Source organism: Colletotrichum siamense (assembly GCF_013390195.1).
Source record: "Colletotrichum siamense strain Cg363 chromosome Unknown KSG_Cg363_contig09, whole genome shotgun sequence".
Lineage (NCBI taxonomy): Eukaryota > Fungi > Ascomycota > Sordariomycetes > Glomerellales > Glomerellaceae > Colletotrichum > Colletotrichum siamense.
In genome coordinates this window covers 580,170-596,527 of record NW_023501022.1, presented here as the reverse complement: position 1 = coordinate 596,527, position 16,358 = coordinate 580,170, and the positions used below count along the sequence as shown (strand labels likewise).

Here is a 16,358-nt window from a genome sequence, read left to right as displayed (position 1 = left end):
ACTACTCTTAGTTTGCTCCTACATTCCAACCGAGCATGGCGGTGGTGCCAAGTTGACGTGCATCCAAGCCACATAATTAATCCGTACGCCTGCTCACCTCTTGTTGTCGTTCTCGGCCCTCTTATTACTCGGACAGCATCTCCCAGGGGCCTCTCGGAGCTTTGCCACCTCTCTCTGTTTCTTCAATTCCTCCCCTTTTCCCTATCGAATATCCCTTTTGACTGCCTGGACTCTGTCACTGCCACTACGACTTCTCAGAGACGTTGGTGTTGCAGCATTCGAGATCCAATCCTATCCCGTACTCCCTACGGATACCCTTCTCCAACCGAGTCGAGTCGAGTCGAGTCGCCGTAATTTGCACGAGTACTTGTTCCATCCGCTAGACCCCCCGGACATCTTACACCCGCCGTCACGACCGTTTCGCGTTCCTGTCGTTCGCCGTCGCCAATCCGCCCAGAAGACCAACGAGCTATTCGATCTTGACTGGAAGACAGGCCTGCATTGGTGGAAGAGGACGAATCGTGTTGAGACGGAGCATCGCAGTCGCGGAGACATATCCTGATCAGCAACCAACAACGAGACAGTACTTCGGAAACCCTGTCTTGTGCAGCTGGCTAGCAACCTTCTGGCTGTCTGCTCTGCATTGTCCCTTGCGGAATACAGCCACGTTCCATCGCCTCAGCTCCAACGCGCGCGCGCCTGTTTGCTGGTGATTTGCCGTACACCACCACACCATCACCGACGTACAGCTAGCTACAGCCTCCAGGTTACAGCTGCCCTGCCCTGCCCTGCTCTGCCTAGGCGAAAAGGAGGCATTCAGGCAGACGTCAACAACAGCTGCTAGAGACCCACGTCGGAGGGTTGTCCTGTCGGATTGTGACAATTGGATGCTAGGCGCTGGAGCCAAAATACGCAAGGTACCGCAAGTACCTCTTTTTGGCTTCCTAATTGCGTACCTAGGCTTCCCAGCTTCGGTTCCCAGCGCGCTCCGCATTGTATCTCCTACGTCACCCCGCCCCCCAAACTGGCCGCCGCCCTACCTGTGAGTGGTGTCTGGACCGTCACCGTCACACGTCGTGTGCTGCGCCCTCAAACGCTCTGCTTGGCAACCGCAACTCTTTTTAGGGGCCGCTCCCCGACCCGTCGCCCGCCATGGTCCGCATCATCCCTGGACGACTCAAGTCCAGCTCTTCCCTCCGCCATAGCCGCAGTAGTAGCCCAACTCGTAACAACAGCAATAGCAGCACCAGCAGTAACGGCAAGATGGGAGAATTGAGCCCAAAAGACAATGGCTTGACCTTGAAGGTCGTCATTATGAAGGTAGGCAATCCACCACTGCTGCCCCGCCATCCCATCGCCTTCAGCCCGCTTGCGCACCCGGTGCCGCGGTTCTGTCAAACTAAGCAGCGCCCAAATGCTAATGATTGATCGCATTCCAGGCCCGAAATCTCGCTGCCAAGGACAGAAGCGGCACATCCGATCCGGTACGATCCCTCAATTGCCGTCCTGTGCCTTCTGAAGCAACTCCTCTAACATGTCTGCCTGCAGTTTCTCGTTGTCACCCTCGGTGACGCCAAAGTCACGACACACGAAGTTCCCAAGACGCTGAACCCGGAGTGGAACGTCATCGAAGAGCTGCCCGTAAACACGACCCAGAGCCTCATCCTCGACGTAATATGCTGGGACAAGGATCGCTTTGGCAAGGACTACCTGGGCGAATTCGACCTCGCTCTGGAGGAGATCTTTGCCGATGAGCAGAACGAGCAGCCCCCGAGATGGTACCCTCTGAAGAGCAAGAAGCCCGGCAAGAAGACGAGCGTTGTGTCTGGTGAGGTCATGTTGCAGTTTACCCTTTTCGACCAGTCCAACACCGCCGCAACCCGCGAGCAAGTCTTCGAGAAGTTTTACTCCCTCGTCAGCCAAGTGCCCGCTGGTTCTAGACAAATTACGCCCACCATGACGCCACTGATTCAGCCTATCAAGAACATGCGCGTGCGCAGCGGCACCACACCCTCGCCCCCGTTATCGCGAAATGCCACCGACGACCAGGAAGAGGATGACGACGATGATCTCGATATCGAAGATGATACCCCCGAAGACGAAGATCCGAGCAAGCCTGAGGCCGCTGAGAAGCGCAAGCGCCGCCTCAGGATCAAGGGACTGAAGAAGAAGAGAAGAGACCACGCGTACGAATTCAATAACAGTGGAAGTGACGTAGTGGGCATAATCTACCTCGAAGTCCTGAACATCACCGATCTCCCTCCCGAGCCCAACTCCACGCGAACCACATTCGATATGGACCCGTTCGTTGTCGCGTCTCTCGGCAAGAAGACATACCGAACAAAACGAGTGCGACACAACCTGAACCCCGTCTTCAACGAAAAGATGATTTTCCAAGTCCAAGGCCACGAGCAGCAATACTCATTCGCCTTCACTGTTATGGATCACGACAAGTACTCCGGAAATGACTTCATCGCCGACTGCAACTTGGCCGTCAGAGAGCTGATCGACAAGGCCCCGAAAGCTGACCCGGAGACTGGCCTCTATGACGTACCCGAGCCTGCCGAGTTCGTAGCCCCGCAGCAGCGCCGCTTCAAAAAGCTCGCAATGTCGCGCACATCTTCGTCTCAGAGCCTGAGCAAGGTGGTACGGCCGTCCCTGTCCAAGAACCCTAGTAGCACTTCCGGCGCGCCTGGAGGAAGCCAGTCTGGAACTGCGACGCCTACGCCTGCCACTCAGCCTGGAGGTCTGAACCCCGAGTTCCTGTCGCCCGAACAAGCTCTCGCTGGCGCTGGAGCCCAGACTGCGGAAGCGCAGCAGTCTGAAGAAGTAGACTTCCATGACTTCAGCATTCCCTTGAAGATGAAGGACGCCAAGAAGTGGGAAGACAAGCACAACCCAGTCCTATACATCCGCGCGAAGTACGTTCCCTACCCTGCTCTTCGTCAGCAGTTCTGGCGATCCATGCTCAAGCAGTACGACACGGACGAGAGTGGCCGCATCAGCAAGATCGAGTTGACGACAATGCTCGACACTCTGGGTTCCACGCTGCATGAGTCGACAATCGATGGCTTCTTCAAGCGCTTTCCCCACAGGGAAGAAGGCGACGAGGTCGGAGATCTGACGATGGATGAGGCCGTGCTATGCTTGGAGGACCAATTGGAGGCCAAGAGCAAGCCTGTCACTGTGACGCAGAAGATGAAGGGCATGCTGCCAGATGCCGACAAGGTCAAAAATCTTCTGTCAGGGCCAGGACACGCCCAGCCTGGTCTTTCGACAGAGGCTTCAAGTTCCTCCGATGGTACTCTCAACGTGCCGGAACTGAGCACTCCGGGCGAGGAGGGTGACCTCCTTGACAAGGACGACCTGGCTGAGGATCGATCTGGCGAAGAGCATGTGGTCGAGATCAGAGAATGTCCAATCTGCCACCAGCCGCGCTTGAATAAGCGCAAGGATACCGACATCATCACGCACATTGCCACATGCGCCAGCCAGGATTGGCGACAGGTGAACAACCTCGTCATGGGCGGTTTCGTCACCGCCAGCCAGGCCCAACGCAAGTGGTACTCCAAGGTTATCACCAAGATCTCTTACGGCGGATACAAGCTTGGAGCCAACTCGGCAAACATCTTGGTCCAGGACCGCATCACGGGCCAGATCAACGAGGAGAAGATGAGCGTTTACGTGAGACTTGGAATCCGTCTCCTGTACAAAGGACTCAAGTCTAGTAACATGGAAACCAAGAGGAGTAAGCAGGGCCCCATTGCCCTACCCGGATATTCTGCTAACGTCACCGTAGTTCGTAAGATGCTTAAGAGCATGAGTATCAAGCAAGGCAAGAAGTTTGACGATCCGGCCTCCAAGGCTGAGATTCCCAAGTTCATCGAATTCCACCGTCTCGACATGTCGGAGGTTCTTCTGCCGCTGGAAGAGTTCAAGAACTTTAACGAGTTCTTTTACCGAGCTCTGAAGCCCGATGCTCGCCCATGCTCTGGTGCCGAGCGTCCGGATGTCACCGTTTCTCCCGCCGACTGTCGCAGCGTCGTGTTCAATAGTGTGAACCAGGCCACCAACGTTTGGATCAAGGGTCGCGAGTTCTCGATCAAACGCCTTCTCGGCGACGCCTACCCTGAGGATGTCAAGCGCTTCGAGAACGGTGCACTCGGCATTTTCCGACTGGCGCCGCAAGATTACCACCGTTTCCACATTCCTGTTGACGGTATCTTGGACAAGCCGAAGACCATTGCCGGAGAATACTACACTGTCAACCCGATGGCTATCCGCTCAGCCCTCGACGTGTACGGAGAGAACGTCAGAGTTCTTTGCCCGATCGACAGTCCTGTGCACGGCCGTGTGATGGTCATTTGTGTCGGCGCCATGATGGTTGGCAGCACCGTCATTACCCGCAAGGAGGGCGAGCAGGTAAAGCGAGCTGAGGAACTTGGCTACTTCAAGTTTGGCGGTAGCACTATCGTATTGTTGTTCGAGCCCGGCAAGATGGTCTTTGATGATGACCTGGTGGACAACTCGAACACCGCCCTTGAGACTTTGGTAAGTTGGCGGGATGGTATCTACTTGTGAAAGTTTGACTGACAGCATTTCTAGGTTCGCGCTGGCATGTCTGTGGGACACGCGCCTGGCACACCGCAATGGGCGCCGGACATGCGCAAAGACGAGAAGGACATCACCGAGGCGGACAAGAAGGACGCCAAACGACGCATCGGTGGCAGCCTTACCGGAGAGGAGTCTTCAAGTGGCGACGAAACTCCTGGCAACGGCACCGACATCAACACGCATGCTGCGTCCGCCATGTAACGCGTCCGTTTCCTCGACCGTGCCGAACTTGCATAGGCCCCATTGGGCAGGATAGACGGATACAACAACAGCTAGATAACAAAAACTCGGTGTTTGGGGGTTTGATGGTTTCTCAGCCATCGCGTTACCCGCGATGGGTCTTTATTTCTTTCATCTTCACACGACGCCGGTGGCCTTCAACAGACACGCACATCATCGACAAAATACGACAGAGAAGCATAGCGACAGTATGGACCATTGTATAGGGCACGAGACGTGGGAGGTGTTTGTTGGGCCCCGAGAAATCAGGGGCAAGAGCTCTAAGCGTACAGAAAACAGGGGAGACGGAGAGTGGTGCGGGGAGGGCCTTGCTTGGCGAGGCGGGGGATCAGCAATGTAGCTCGCTCGCTTGGAATGAATGCAGCAACATGTTAGTTTTCTGGTAAAGAAAAGGGCCCTAGTAGCTCTTGAGTCTTGGTGTGATGGTGACTTGCGTGTGCCCAATGGTTTGACGCGACCTGATTGAAAGAGGAAGGACAGCTGCAGCGAGGCTCTAGATGGGCTCATGTTCCCACTCGGTTAGGTGGGAAGATGTGATTGTGACAAGTGGTTGCATTTGAGGGGTCGGCCAAGTCGAGCCATGTGTCGTTATACCCGATTTGCGCATTCTCAGCTGAGATGCATTAACGCAGAAGCATCCTCACATTGCATTACTGGCAATTCATCTCGAATCGAGGGTCTCGGTGATCAGGGAGGGCTCAGAGATCAATCAACCCGCAAAAGGGGCACGTAAGAGGACAGGACTACGCGGTACAGTTGCTTCGAAATTCTATTCTTGGGTCCACTTCAGCGAGCAAAGAAGAATGAACCGATTAGGTCTCGAGACGCCCAAGGAGGATGCTGGTTTGGAGTGCATGGCGAGGTTGCCGCGAGCCGACATGGGGATGCTTGGCTGGGCGGAGAGATGCGACATCAGAGTCTGGTGAGTCTGGTGTGCGCAGGTTGGACGGAGACGGACGAATTTGGGTGTGGACGGCGTGGACGGTGATGGCGAGGGTGGTGCAGGTGGAGGGGTCGGAGGGAATGGGGCCGGCGGGATGCACTTTCTCTCGTCTCATTCTCCTGTGTGCCGCGAAGTTTTTGCTCTTATCTTTTGAGAATTCTAACTGGGTTACTTTGAGAAAAAGGCAGAAAAAAATCTGAACGGGTCACTTTTATGTTCAACCAGCTCCTCATTCATGGCTACACTGAACCCTAAAAAATTCTAGAAAAGTTCCCCCTTTCGCCCTTTCGGGATCCCGTGTCAGGGGGTTTAATGGCATTTCCCGTCGTGAGCTGGGATACTCCCTCCCCACGTCTTCCGGACTTGGACGGCGGGGCGGGGGACCTAAAGGGGGTGGATGAAGGGATCCATCGGAGCACGGCGGCGGTGACGGAGAGGGCGACGGCGATGGCGACCGGGAAGGTGGATGGATGTCTCTGCGGCTGTGTGCATGCGGCATTTCGCAGCTCTGCTCAGGAAGCCTTGCTTCAAGGGTGGACGTGATGGGACCTGTTGCGCCAGTGTGGTGTTCAATCTGGGAGGAAGTTGCTTCTCATATGTGACGATCTTGCGTCACAGGTGGAGCTGATGAACAGCTTCCTGGATGTTTGGCTACGAGTCGAGAAGAAGAGTCGGTGGACTTGATGGAGAAACTTGGCACTTATGGACCATTCACATGCGGACAGCATTCACGGCAGAGGAAACGGTAAATGGGGATTTGCTTTTTGAACATGAAAAAATCGTGTTGGGTATCCTATTCGTAGAGCGCCCTTGCTTAAATCTGCCAAAGGGAAAAATTGAAGAAAAGAAAAAAAATATATATATATATATATATATATATATATTTTACAATAAAAGTAGGTTCAACAAGCAAAAAGGATGATTCGATGGGCAGCAGTGGCTTCAGACGATGTCGTAGCTCTGCATGCCCCTCGAACGATTCACCCCCGCCAATGATACAATGGGAGGGGCAACCAGCAGCATCCCCTGCGTAAGGTCGGTTGTAAGTGAGAAGGAAAAGTGGATTTGATGCGATGATCATGCTTCGACCCTCATGGCGTGCTAAGGCCGCTCGCTGCCGTTCGATCCCCAAAAAGATTCCTCCCGTTTGCTTTCCGGAAGACCGATGATGATTTTTTGATCTGAGTTGTGAATTTGTTGCGCCGCAACTCCGGTGACCTTCATTTCCTGTGTGCTCCTCCCTCCAATGCGGCTCAGGTCGTTGGGTGATTTTGTGGTTGTGTAACGTCGTTGCTGATCACGAGCGGGATGTGACTGAAACGGCGCGTGGCGGCTGGTCGCGTGACGGGTTGTGAAGTGTGTTGGGGTGAAGATGGTAACTCCATGCGCCGTGCCTAGTCCGATGCGTAAAGCCGTAAATGCGTATTGGTGATTTCGTAGTGCCCATTGCCGAATTCCGTTGTCGTACGACGCTGGTTGCAGTGACACGAGCGTGTGTTGTGGTAGTTTGTATGTGTGTAGTTGATGAGGGTGACCTTGGCATGTCCGCCTGTGACGAGACGGAGCTCCCCTCAGCGCTGAAGAGCCGCATAGCTCATCTACTTGGGGCCACGCCACGAGGAGTTCGAGGGAGATCTTGACATGGGCACGCCAGCGTCGCTGCGGTCGCTGTCCATGGAGCGCTTCTCCGGGGACGGGCTGCGGGGGAAGTAGGAGGTCATGTTGGGTGCCTGAACGCCGGGAGAGGGCATGTTGGAAGGCGAAGGACGGGTTTCGCGCCAGGAGGCGTAGATCTGCTTGCACAGGTGTGCGGACATGGTGTAGGTGGGCGACATTGTGAAGGTGTGGTTTGTAGTAGAGTTTTCGGGGTTGCGTTTGGTGGTTGTAGAACAGGCTCTCAGAGATGGACGAGAGAGGCCAGTCAGTCGTAGTCGTGGCTTTGTATAAGAGAGTCGAGTGAGGCTGAGCTTCAGAAGCAAGGTGGGATGAGCTTGGTTGTGGAGTATTAAACACGCGTCTTTGGGAGCAGTCGTGTTAATGGGCTGTTTGTCTTTGAGACGAGAGTGATATTATTAGAATCCTTGGAGGTTCGAATGGGAAACTGAACGATGGCAGTCGAGTTATGAGGGGGGCAGACGTGCTGGTTATATTTGGGGGAGAAGACAATAAGGCCAGGCAACCAGACGAACAATACCAGGGGTATTTTTTTGCTGGTTCCCCCCCTTCGAGCACCCCCGGCCAGATCTACAGATACATTGGTACAACAGTGGCTGCACAGCTGTCAAATCGACCCAAATCAATGGTCGGGGGACCACGAAACATGCGAAAATGGCGTCAAAAGAGCTGGAAAACGGACGAGGTGCGGCATGGGGGAGATTGGGGCGGGCGTGCGTGTGTGACTCGCTCACTGTGCAGGCGTGTGAGCACCTCACGCCGTTCGGCTGGCCGCACCTCCGCCCCATCACATCTCCGCAGCCGGGAGGAGCCACGCCACAGGCCAGATACGCCAATGAGAAGGCCCAGAGAGCAAGATTGATGGCTGCTGGCAAATAGGGGCTCCCCCAAAGTAAGCAACGCAGAGGGAGGAAGGTGGGAGTGAAAACGTGCGATTTGAGGCCTGTGGCTGTGCTGAATGGCACCACGGACGGGTGGGCGTGGTGGTCCGGAAGGGTCTTCTCTGGGCTGACACTGTGAACACCATTTTCCATCAGATTGACGCTCACCTTTTTTTTTTTTGGCGCGCGCGGGCGCCCACCCTCCACTTGCCCAGGCCCGGTGGACGCAGTTTGACAGCCAAGGTGGTGTTGTGCCCCAATCTAGATTGACAAGAGCTTCGCCGTTGATTAGTCCTGGTTGGCTGCCCGTTCGTTTACGGCGGGGAGTTCGCGTTGGGGGTGGGCATGGAATGTTTGTTAGCTGTTCCGGAGACGACGATGCCGTCGTATCTCACCAGATTGAGGGCCTGTTCAACTGCTCATGGCGGGTTTGCTCTCTCGCGATTATACGCAATACCTTGCATGGCTGCAAGCAGAGCAATATCATAGTCCCCCCAAAATCTGCACACAGCGCGGCTGAGTTGACTGAGACGAGAGGGGCTGGCTGAACGAGATACGTCACTGCTTGCGTGCTTTGGACGGAGAATGAGGAAGCTGGACTGGGCTGTTGGGGTGCATCCACCAGCCACAACGTGTGATCTTCAGGGCCTTGTCGGCTCGTGGGCCAGGGTCGGAATCAAGACCAAGGCAACTTCTCCCAGATTCCCAACTCGTCCAAGGCCAAGTTCCTCTTGGGCAGGCTCCGCTTCGGGTCGGAGCCCCATCCGAAGCTGGCCCGACATCGACTCCCGAACGATTCTGAGGGAGAGGAGGAGCTGCCAACGGCGCCATCTGTACGCATGTCTCTGTTGCTGCTGCACATGAGCTCCGACAGGGGCCAGTGACTACCGTTCGGCACAGCTCAGAGGAGGACAAAATCGCCGTGGAGCTCCACGTTCCGAGCCGTGGGGAACCGATGATGCGGATGGTGGTTCGACAAGATGACGCTGGCCTTCCAACTTGCTTGTCTTCACGTCTGCATTGTGCACGCATGCTGCCGGTGCCGTTTGGAGCTGCCGACGGTCCCCTCATTCCCTCGTAAACCCCCCGAGACTGGGCACGCGGGGTCGCAACGATACCAGATTTACGACAGATTGTCAAATGGCCATCTGCCTGTCTCTCGGTCTTCGGCTCTTACGGAAGGCTTAACCGCGTGATTGGGCTGTCTGGGGTACTGATGCAGTAAGGCTTCTGCGGTGGACTCTATGTGGATTTCTTGTCGTTGTTGGTTCGTACCGAGAGTTCCAGGCCTGTCGTGTGCCCAAGGCTGATGATAAATGATGACTGTTGGCCGGGGACTCGATCGTAAACTCCGCTGGCTGACGATGCTGCCTGGAAGAAGGATGAGTCTTGGAAGTGTCAGCAGGGGCTTTGTCATCCAAATTCAGCTGGACGGAAGTAGCCGCAATAAGCTGATCTTTCCCTCGAAATTATCTTCACAGCAACTGCCCTTTCACGACATCATCAATCTAATATTTGACCCCGAGGTATGAATCGAGGTGCGGTTGGCGGGGAGGAGCTCCTCCTGCCGAAAGGAGCCCCGCTGGTGTGGCGCAGGCTCCCAACTCTGCTGCAGCCTTTGTAAATGCAAATTTTCGGATCTTCTGCAACCAACTCCGATATGGTGTAGTGGCCAACATGATGCCCTCTCATAAACTTGAGAGGTTAGGCATAGCCCCGAGTTCGATTCTCGGTTTCGGAACATTTTCTTTTGCGCCGTGCTTCATTTTATGTCTCTTTTGCTGTCTTCTACCGCTACTTGGTATCCTGATGGGATTGGGTCATGTCTTTTGCTTGATAGTGTGCCTCTTGGACTCTTGTCACAAATTTGATTCACTGCTGTATTTATTCATTACCTTCATAAGTTCACTACCTTTTGACATCTAGATCGCGGAACTTGCCCAATAATGAATAACTACGGTGTGAGGGGGCCTATGAGCTCATCGAGCAGCCAATTTCAGGTAAGCCAAGCCCGTCACCAGCTGAAGGTGAAGGCCATCAACTATTATGACAGGGCTCATCTTAACTGAACCCGCGTTGCGCCGTTGGCGGTTCCGTCGTTTCAAAAGGCGGCCGCTAGTTCCCCAAGGCTTAGGCGACGGCAGCAGGCGGAAACATTTTGGATCTTGGCGGCATTGATAGGGTCGTCTTCAGGAGCTGCTGCAACTGTGAGTCGTCGTCAGCTTTTCTGACGTCTTGACAGCCAAGTATAGCCACATCACAACGCGTGCTGTGTCTCTAGCGAAATCCCCGACATGCGAGGAGCAAAGGCCGAACGAGGTGCCCGAGATCCGGCGGCGGAGCTGCCCCGACGTTCCATCAAAAGGGGCATTGAAGGTTAGGTTTTTAGGTCTTAGTTGCACTCTCCAAAACCCCCCGAGTCAACGATGCTGTGGATTTATGGCGGCAGCGGCGGAGACCAGAAGAGATTTGAGGGTTCGAAGGGAAGCCGTCCGACTCTATGCGATTACGACATGGCGCGAAAAGCGCGGGTTGCGGTATTGGCGTTCGCGACGCTCTTTAATTGAATTGGAGCTCTTGACGGGTCCAGCTCCGGATCTGCTGGAGTTGGAAGGGAACCCCCGATGTTGAGTTTAATGACCGTTCCCGCCCTCGACTCAATGCGTAGTTCAGCTGTGGGCATCCAGCCGAAAAGAGAAGCCTTTCAGAACAGTTCTGGCCGGGATGGGTGAAGCAGCAATCACATATAAGTGCCCAACATATGGTTCGACGGGTATTTTTCCTAATCTTTACAGCCTTTCGACCCCTGGCGGAGGTCGTGAAACAGGCAAACCCCGATCTCCTGGGATGGCGGTGCCGGCGCATGAAAGTGTGAGTGGTGCTCGCTCGCCTTCACATCCCCGGTTGAAGACCACGAGGTTGAAAGGGGGCGGGGACGAGAGGGATGGACAGTAGGGATGACCGAATGGCTGAGAGCAGGGCTTCTGGTGATTCTAGGTCTTCGCATGAACGGTCGATGAGGGTTGCTTCGCAGTGCCAAGAGTGGTGTGGTCATGCTTCAGGGCGGGCAAGGAGGCTTGAATCCGAGGGAATGGGGGAGGAGAAGGAGCACCATCCCCGTCCCCCTTGTGTGTGTTGGTTGGCGTGCTTGATCGTCGTCTCGTCATCAATGGTCGATTGGCTTGGGGGCATTGCATGTTTGTTGGCGGATTCTAGGCAACAGAGATCATCATGAATGACATGGAGCTGCAAGGCTGGATGGACTGCAGAGGCATGTTGGATTCCGGAGGTGCAGGTTCCTGTTCCTGTAAGACGCCTCAGAGGTACCTAGGTAGGCAAGGTTGGTGAGGTAAGTCTTGGGCTCGACTTCTAAAGATGGAAAATGCATAGTGGCATGGCCGCCTCTCATTGGCCCTGGCTGTAACAGGCTAGCCACCCACTGCAATTCGCCCTGGACAGTTGGGTGGACCCGGGCAGGCTCTTTAAACCCCTGTTGGACACTGGAGTGCGTTCCACCTGCCACTCCCACGTCCCATGTCGTTTTCACCCCTCCTCCCCCAGGACAGGACAGGACATGCCGGCACTCGAATCGTTCTATTCCTTTATGGAACACAAATCGCGAGTGTGATCTCATCTAGGCCCCCGTCTGAAACTGCAGCACTGCAAGAAGAAAGCCGGCCTCGAGCCTCCCCATCGACGCTCACCAAGCCGCCAGCGCTGCAGTAGCTCCCGGATCGTCCCCTCTGCCACGCCACGGCTGGGTAACCACCATTCACCCATTGCCCGACCTGCTCTAGCCCTCATCTGGCAGATTGCGTCTCCGGAGAAGCAACGTCCAAGCGGACCGTCACCGAATTGTCATGGTCGGTGACAGAAGCCTCCTTCTCAACAACCGATCTTCGGATTCTGTTCTTCATGCGTTGAGCACTCGAGGCCATACGGATGGAATCCCTAAACGGGAGAACATGGACAGACATGTCAAAGATCTCAATGCCTTCCTCCTCCCATCATCCATGGCCTGTCCCTCCTCGTCCCCCAGTTATCTGATATTTGACTCGCCCTCGACTCAGAGGCTAGAAACTCTGACAAGAGCTCATCAAAGCTAAGCCACCCCTATGTTCCTGCACGGTCAACGATCGGGCACCGGCCCTCTTGTCATCCAATCCAACCGGCCGGAAAGGAAGCCTTTGGCTCGAGTCGTTCGCCGCGACCAGAATGCCATCTCATCTTGCATCTCCAAGCGTCTGCCGCCAACATCCTTGATTCCTCGTCATGTCCCGAACGTCGTCAGCCCCCTTCCCAATCCCCCTTGCTCACCCCTCCATCATCGTTTGCCTTGAACCGGTCATCCTCGATGGCGCTGTGGCTCACCACCACCACCACACTCGGGCCCCTCTTGTCTGCACATCCGCTTGAGCTTGCGAGTCTCGAGTCCCCCAAGTGACAAGGACCATTCCCTGTTCATGATCTGCCATGGGCTTTTAGTCCAATAATCGGTGGCTCCCCATCCACCTGCGTTGTGCCCTTGTCAGGGCCGCCTCTCCCGCAATCGCACCAAGGCCCGCCGTATGAGAAAAGGTCGGACGGACGAGCCCTCCGACATATACAAGACGATCGCAAACCCTGGCGCTCGGCCATGGGTGCCTTTTTCTCCCTCTTCCGTCTCCTTCACCAAACGTGTCAGCTGCACGTCACTCTAAAACTCTATTCTGTTTTGTCTCTTTTCTAGACGAGACGAAAGCTGCAAGTGCCTTCACTCCTTCGGCTCTTGCTTCTGTAGTCTTGTACCGACCGCACTGATCGACCTGATCAGACAGTTTCCCCCCTCTTTACCCATATTCATATCCACCCTCAATTTTTCTTCTTTTTAATCCCTTCATGTCGAACTGCCGCGCACAACTATCTGCGCTGCGCTCCTCCGCGAGGTCATGGAGGTTGTAATTCCACCACGAGATCATGGGCCGTCCTACAGATATACTTGGGACGAGGAAGGACAAGTCGAGAGAGTAGAAAGGTACAGTCTACTACTGACAGATGCGGCCTAAAACCTTGAATGCGGACTTACATGCAGCATAGAGTCCCACACCAAGAGATCAGAGAACTCACCGAACAGGAGCAACGGCAGAGCACAGTCAGCAGACAAACGGTGCAATGGCCTTTTCTCCGCCATCAGAGTTCCGCGTCCGACGTCGCCTCATCGAGGCCGTTCACCGGCTTCACAGGAAGCTTTCCAGGGCCGAGTCTAGGGCCAAGTTTTCCGTTGGAGCGGGAGCGGGAGCCACCGAGGAGGGCAACATGGGCTCCGGGCAAGCGTAATTCCACAGCAACAATTCTCGAAAATATCGTTCCCGACTATATCGTCAACTACATCAGAGGAGAAACACCAGAGACCATGGCAAGGAAAAGGGAGGAGAAAAAGAGACAGACGGAAGGGGGCGAACTGGCAGCACAAGCGGCGGAACGCTACCAAGGAGAAGGATTCTACGATGAGGCGACAACACACAGCATGTCGACAGCGTCAGCGAGCGAAGATCTGGAGCGGATGATGCCTCCAGGGGGGAAGCGCGGCGGCCAGGGTACTTTCAGCAGAATGAAGTCGGGGTGGAGGGCCGGCATCGCAGTGAACATCGTCATCGGCTTCATCATCCTCATTGTCGCCATCGTCTGCCTGGTCCTGGCGCTGGTAGTTGTCGGAATGATCCGGGGAGAGAGCAGAGTGTACGAAGGATCTTGCTCCAAGGCAGATGAGATCAAGATCGGACTCTCCGTGGCCATCAACATCATCGTCATCATCCTTCTCGCGACAGCCAACTACGTCTTTCAAGTACTTAGCAGCCCGACACGCACCGAGGTCGAAATGGCTCACGAGGAGCATCGTTGGCTTCACATTGGCGTTCCTTCCTTCAGGAACCTGCGTTTCATTTCCAAACCCAGGGTTGTCATGGCGGTCATCATTATGATGGCGGCCGTCAGCACCCAAGTAATGTCCGTCATAACTATGGTTTACTTTCAATTACGTGTGCTGACCGTCATTAGATATAATGCTGTAATCTTTACAACAATGCCGGGCTTTGCCCACCAAATCCTTTTCGTCACCCCGAGCTTCCTCTCCTCCGGCCAGTTCAGCAATGCGTCTGCGACGAACGCCGGCGGACTCTCGAGATCCGACATCCTGACCCTGCAGACCCAGGCATCCCAGAACAATCTGACGAATCTCACCATTGCCGACTGTCTGAACGAATTCGGAGGTGTGTACCAGGGCGACTTCAGCGCCGTATTGCTGGTCACGGATTCAGCCTCAACCAGCAACTCCCTCGTCCAGACGGCGAAATCAGGCTCCTCGCTCTCTCAATTCGTTGACCCGACGAACCCTTCCTCCATCAAGATCAACGACACAACCGCCGAATACTGCCTCGCCCGGCCCGAGTCACGCGAGTCTTGCTCAGTAATCCTCAACGGCTCCCTGCTTGGCGTCATTGCAATCCTCAACCTCGTCTCCGTCTCTGCCATTGGCGCGGTGTACTTCTTCACCGGCTTCGAGCCTCTCGTGACTCTCGGTGATACCCTCGCATCCTTCATCACCCACCCAGACCACACCACCAAAGCCTCCTGCCTCCTCGACAAGAAGGACGTCACCCAAGGCCGCTGGGGCTACAATGAAGCCAAGTACTGGACTTCCAAGGAACATTTCTGGTTCCAGACCCCCAGCCTCTCCCTCTGGGCTGTTTGGTTCCTCACCTGGGCCGCGCCGACAGGCCTCGCCGCCGCGGCGCTGGCGATTCCATTGAGCAAAGATACGTCGGCCAGCCTCAGCGCCTTCGGCCACGCCCCGGACCACCAGCTGTACATCCTACCCAACGGAGCCGCCCGCGCAGGCTTCGCCCTCGTCGCCGCTCTCCCCCACCTCCTCCTCGCCGTCCTCTACCTCACCACCAACATCCTCCTGTCCTCCTACTTCCTCTCCCACGAGCTGAGCCAGTACGCCCTCCCCGGCTTGACCCTCCCCCTCCGCGTCAGCTCCGGCCGACCCCTCGGCGCGCAAACAACAAGTCTCTACCTCACCCTCCCGCGCCCCTTCTCCTGGCTCCTCCTCGTCCTCTTCGCCGCCGCAGGCTTCGTCCTCAGCCAGTCGGTGGTGATGATCTCCGTCGACTCCCTTCCCGCCGCCAAGGACGCAGACTTCCCCGCCCCCATCAACGGCGTCGGGTTCAGCGGCGTCGGGCTCCTGGCCCTCCTCGCGCTCCTCGTCATCATCGCGGGCCTCGTCCTCGGTCTCGGCCTCCGCCGCGCGGATCCCACGCCCACGCGGGTCGACGGCGATCCGTCCGGCAACCCACTCGTCCTCAAGGGAGGGAGCTGCTCCGCCGTCATCAGCGCCAGGTGCCACCGCTCCCCCGGCGACGTTGGCGCCGCTTGCCGCGAGGTTGCCTGGGGTGTCGTCGCTGAGGGCGAGGGAACGAACGTCGGGCACGCCACGTTTTCGAGCTTGCCCGTTACCGTTCTCAATCCTGTCAGGAGCTATGCTTAACAGGACACACATACGCTTATTCATGATTGATTTCTCGTATGCTTTTTTTCTGTTCTCCTTCCCCCTTTTAGGGGAGGCCGGCATCTATCATCATACATCATTGTCTATTGTTGTTTCTATTCGGCTGTACATATTTCTTCGGTTCCAGTGAGATCATCTGTCAGGATGACTGGACCACTTCTCTTTCTGCATCGCAAACCAAAAATACGGAGTGGCGAGTCGGTTTTTCAGGTGGGAAAAGTATGCATGCATTTTAATGGTGTTAATCGGGGATGGGGTTTCACGCATGAACGCGACGGCACGGCGACAACCACTCAAGAGAAGGGGTGGTGAGGTCGGAAATAGAGATGGGAAAAAAGGAGATGTTTGTTACGTGCGGATTTGAGATAGGTCGGATCATTGTAGTAGCTTATACCCTAGTGTTTTGGTTTTGGAAACGGGAAACGACCAACGATGGACGGGAAGGACAAACACGTAC

At 55.5% G+C, this 16,358-nt stretch overlaps 3 protein-coding genes across 3 annotated transcripts; 2 read left to right on the top strand and 1 right to left on the bottom strand.

The window, feature by feature from the left end:
* Positions 1–1,152: 1,152 nt before the first annotated feature.
* On the top strand, positions 1,153–4,815 carry psd3 (Phosphatidylserine decarboxylase proenzyme 3; the record flags this gene model as incomplete). Its single annotated transcript, XM_036644775.1, has 5 exons — positions 1,153–1,320; positions 1,440–1,484; positions 1,549–3,748; positions 3,800–4,551; positions 4,606–4,815. The coding sequence occupies 5 exons, from the start codon at positions 1,153–1,155 to the stop codon at positions 4,813–4,815; spliced, it is 3,375 nt and encodes a 1,124-aa protein (XP_036489775.1).
* A 2,580-nt stretch (positions 4,816–7,395) lies between these two features.
* On the bottom strand, positions 7,396–7,632 carry CGCS363_v012925 (uncharacterized protein; the record flags this gene model as incomplete). Its single annotated transcript, XM_036644774.1, has 1 exon — positions 7,396–7,632. The coding sequence occupies one exon, from the start codon at positions 7,630–7,632 to the stop codon at positions 7,396–7,398; it is 237 nt and encodes a 78-aa protein (XP_036489778.1).
* A 5,648-nt stretch (positions 7,633–13,280) lies between these two features.
* CGCS363_v012924 (uncharacterized protein) lies at positions 13,281–15,880 on the top strand (the record flags this gene model as incomplete). The annotated part of the gene is made up of 3 exons (XM_036644773.1): positions 13,281–13,366; positions 13,429–14,337; positions 14,389–15,880. The coding sequence occupies 3 exons, from the start codon at positions 13,281–13,283 to the stop codon at positions 15,878–15,880; spliced, it is 2,487 nt and encodes an 828-aa protein (XP_036489777.1).
* Between the last annotated feature and the right edge of the window lie 478 nt (positions 15,881–16,358).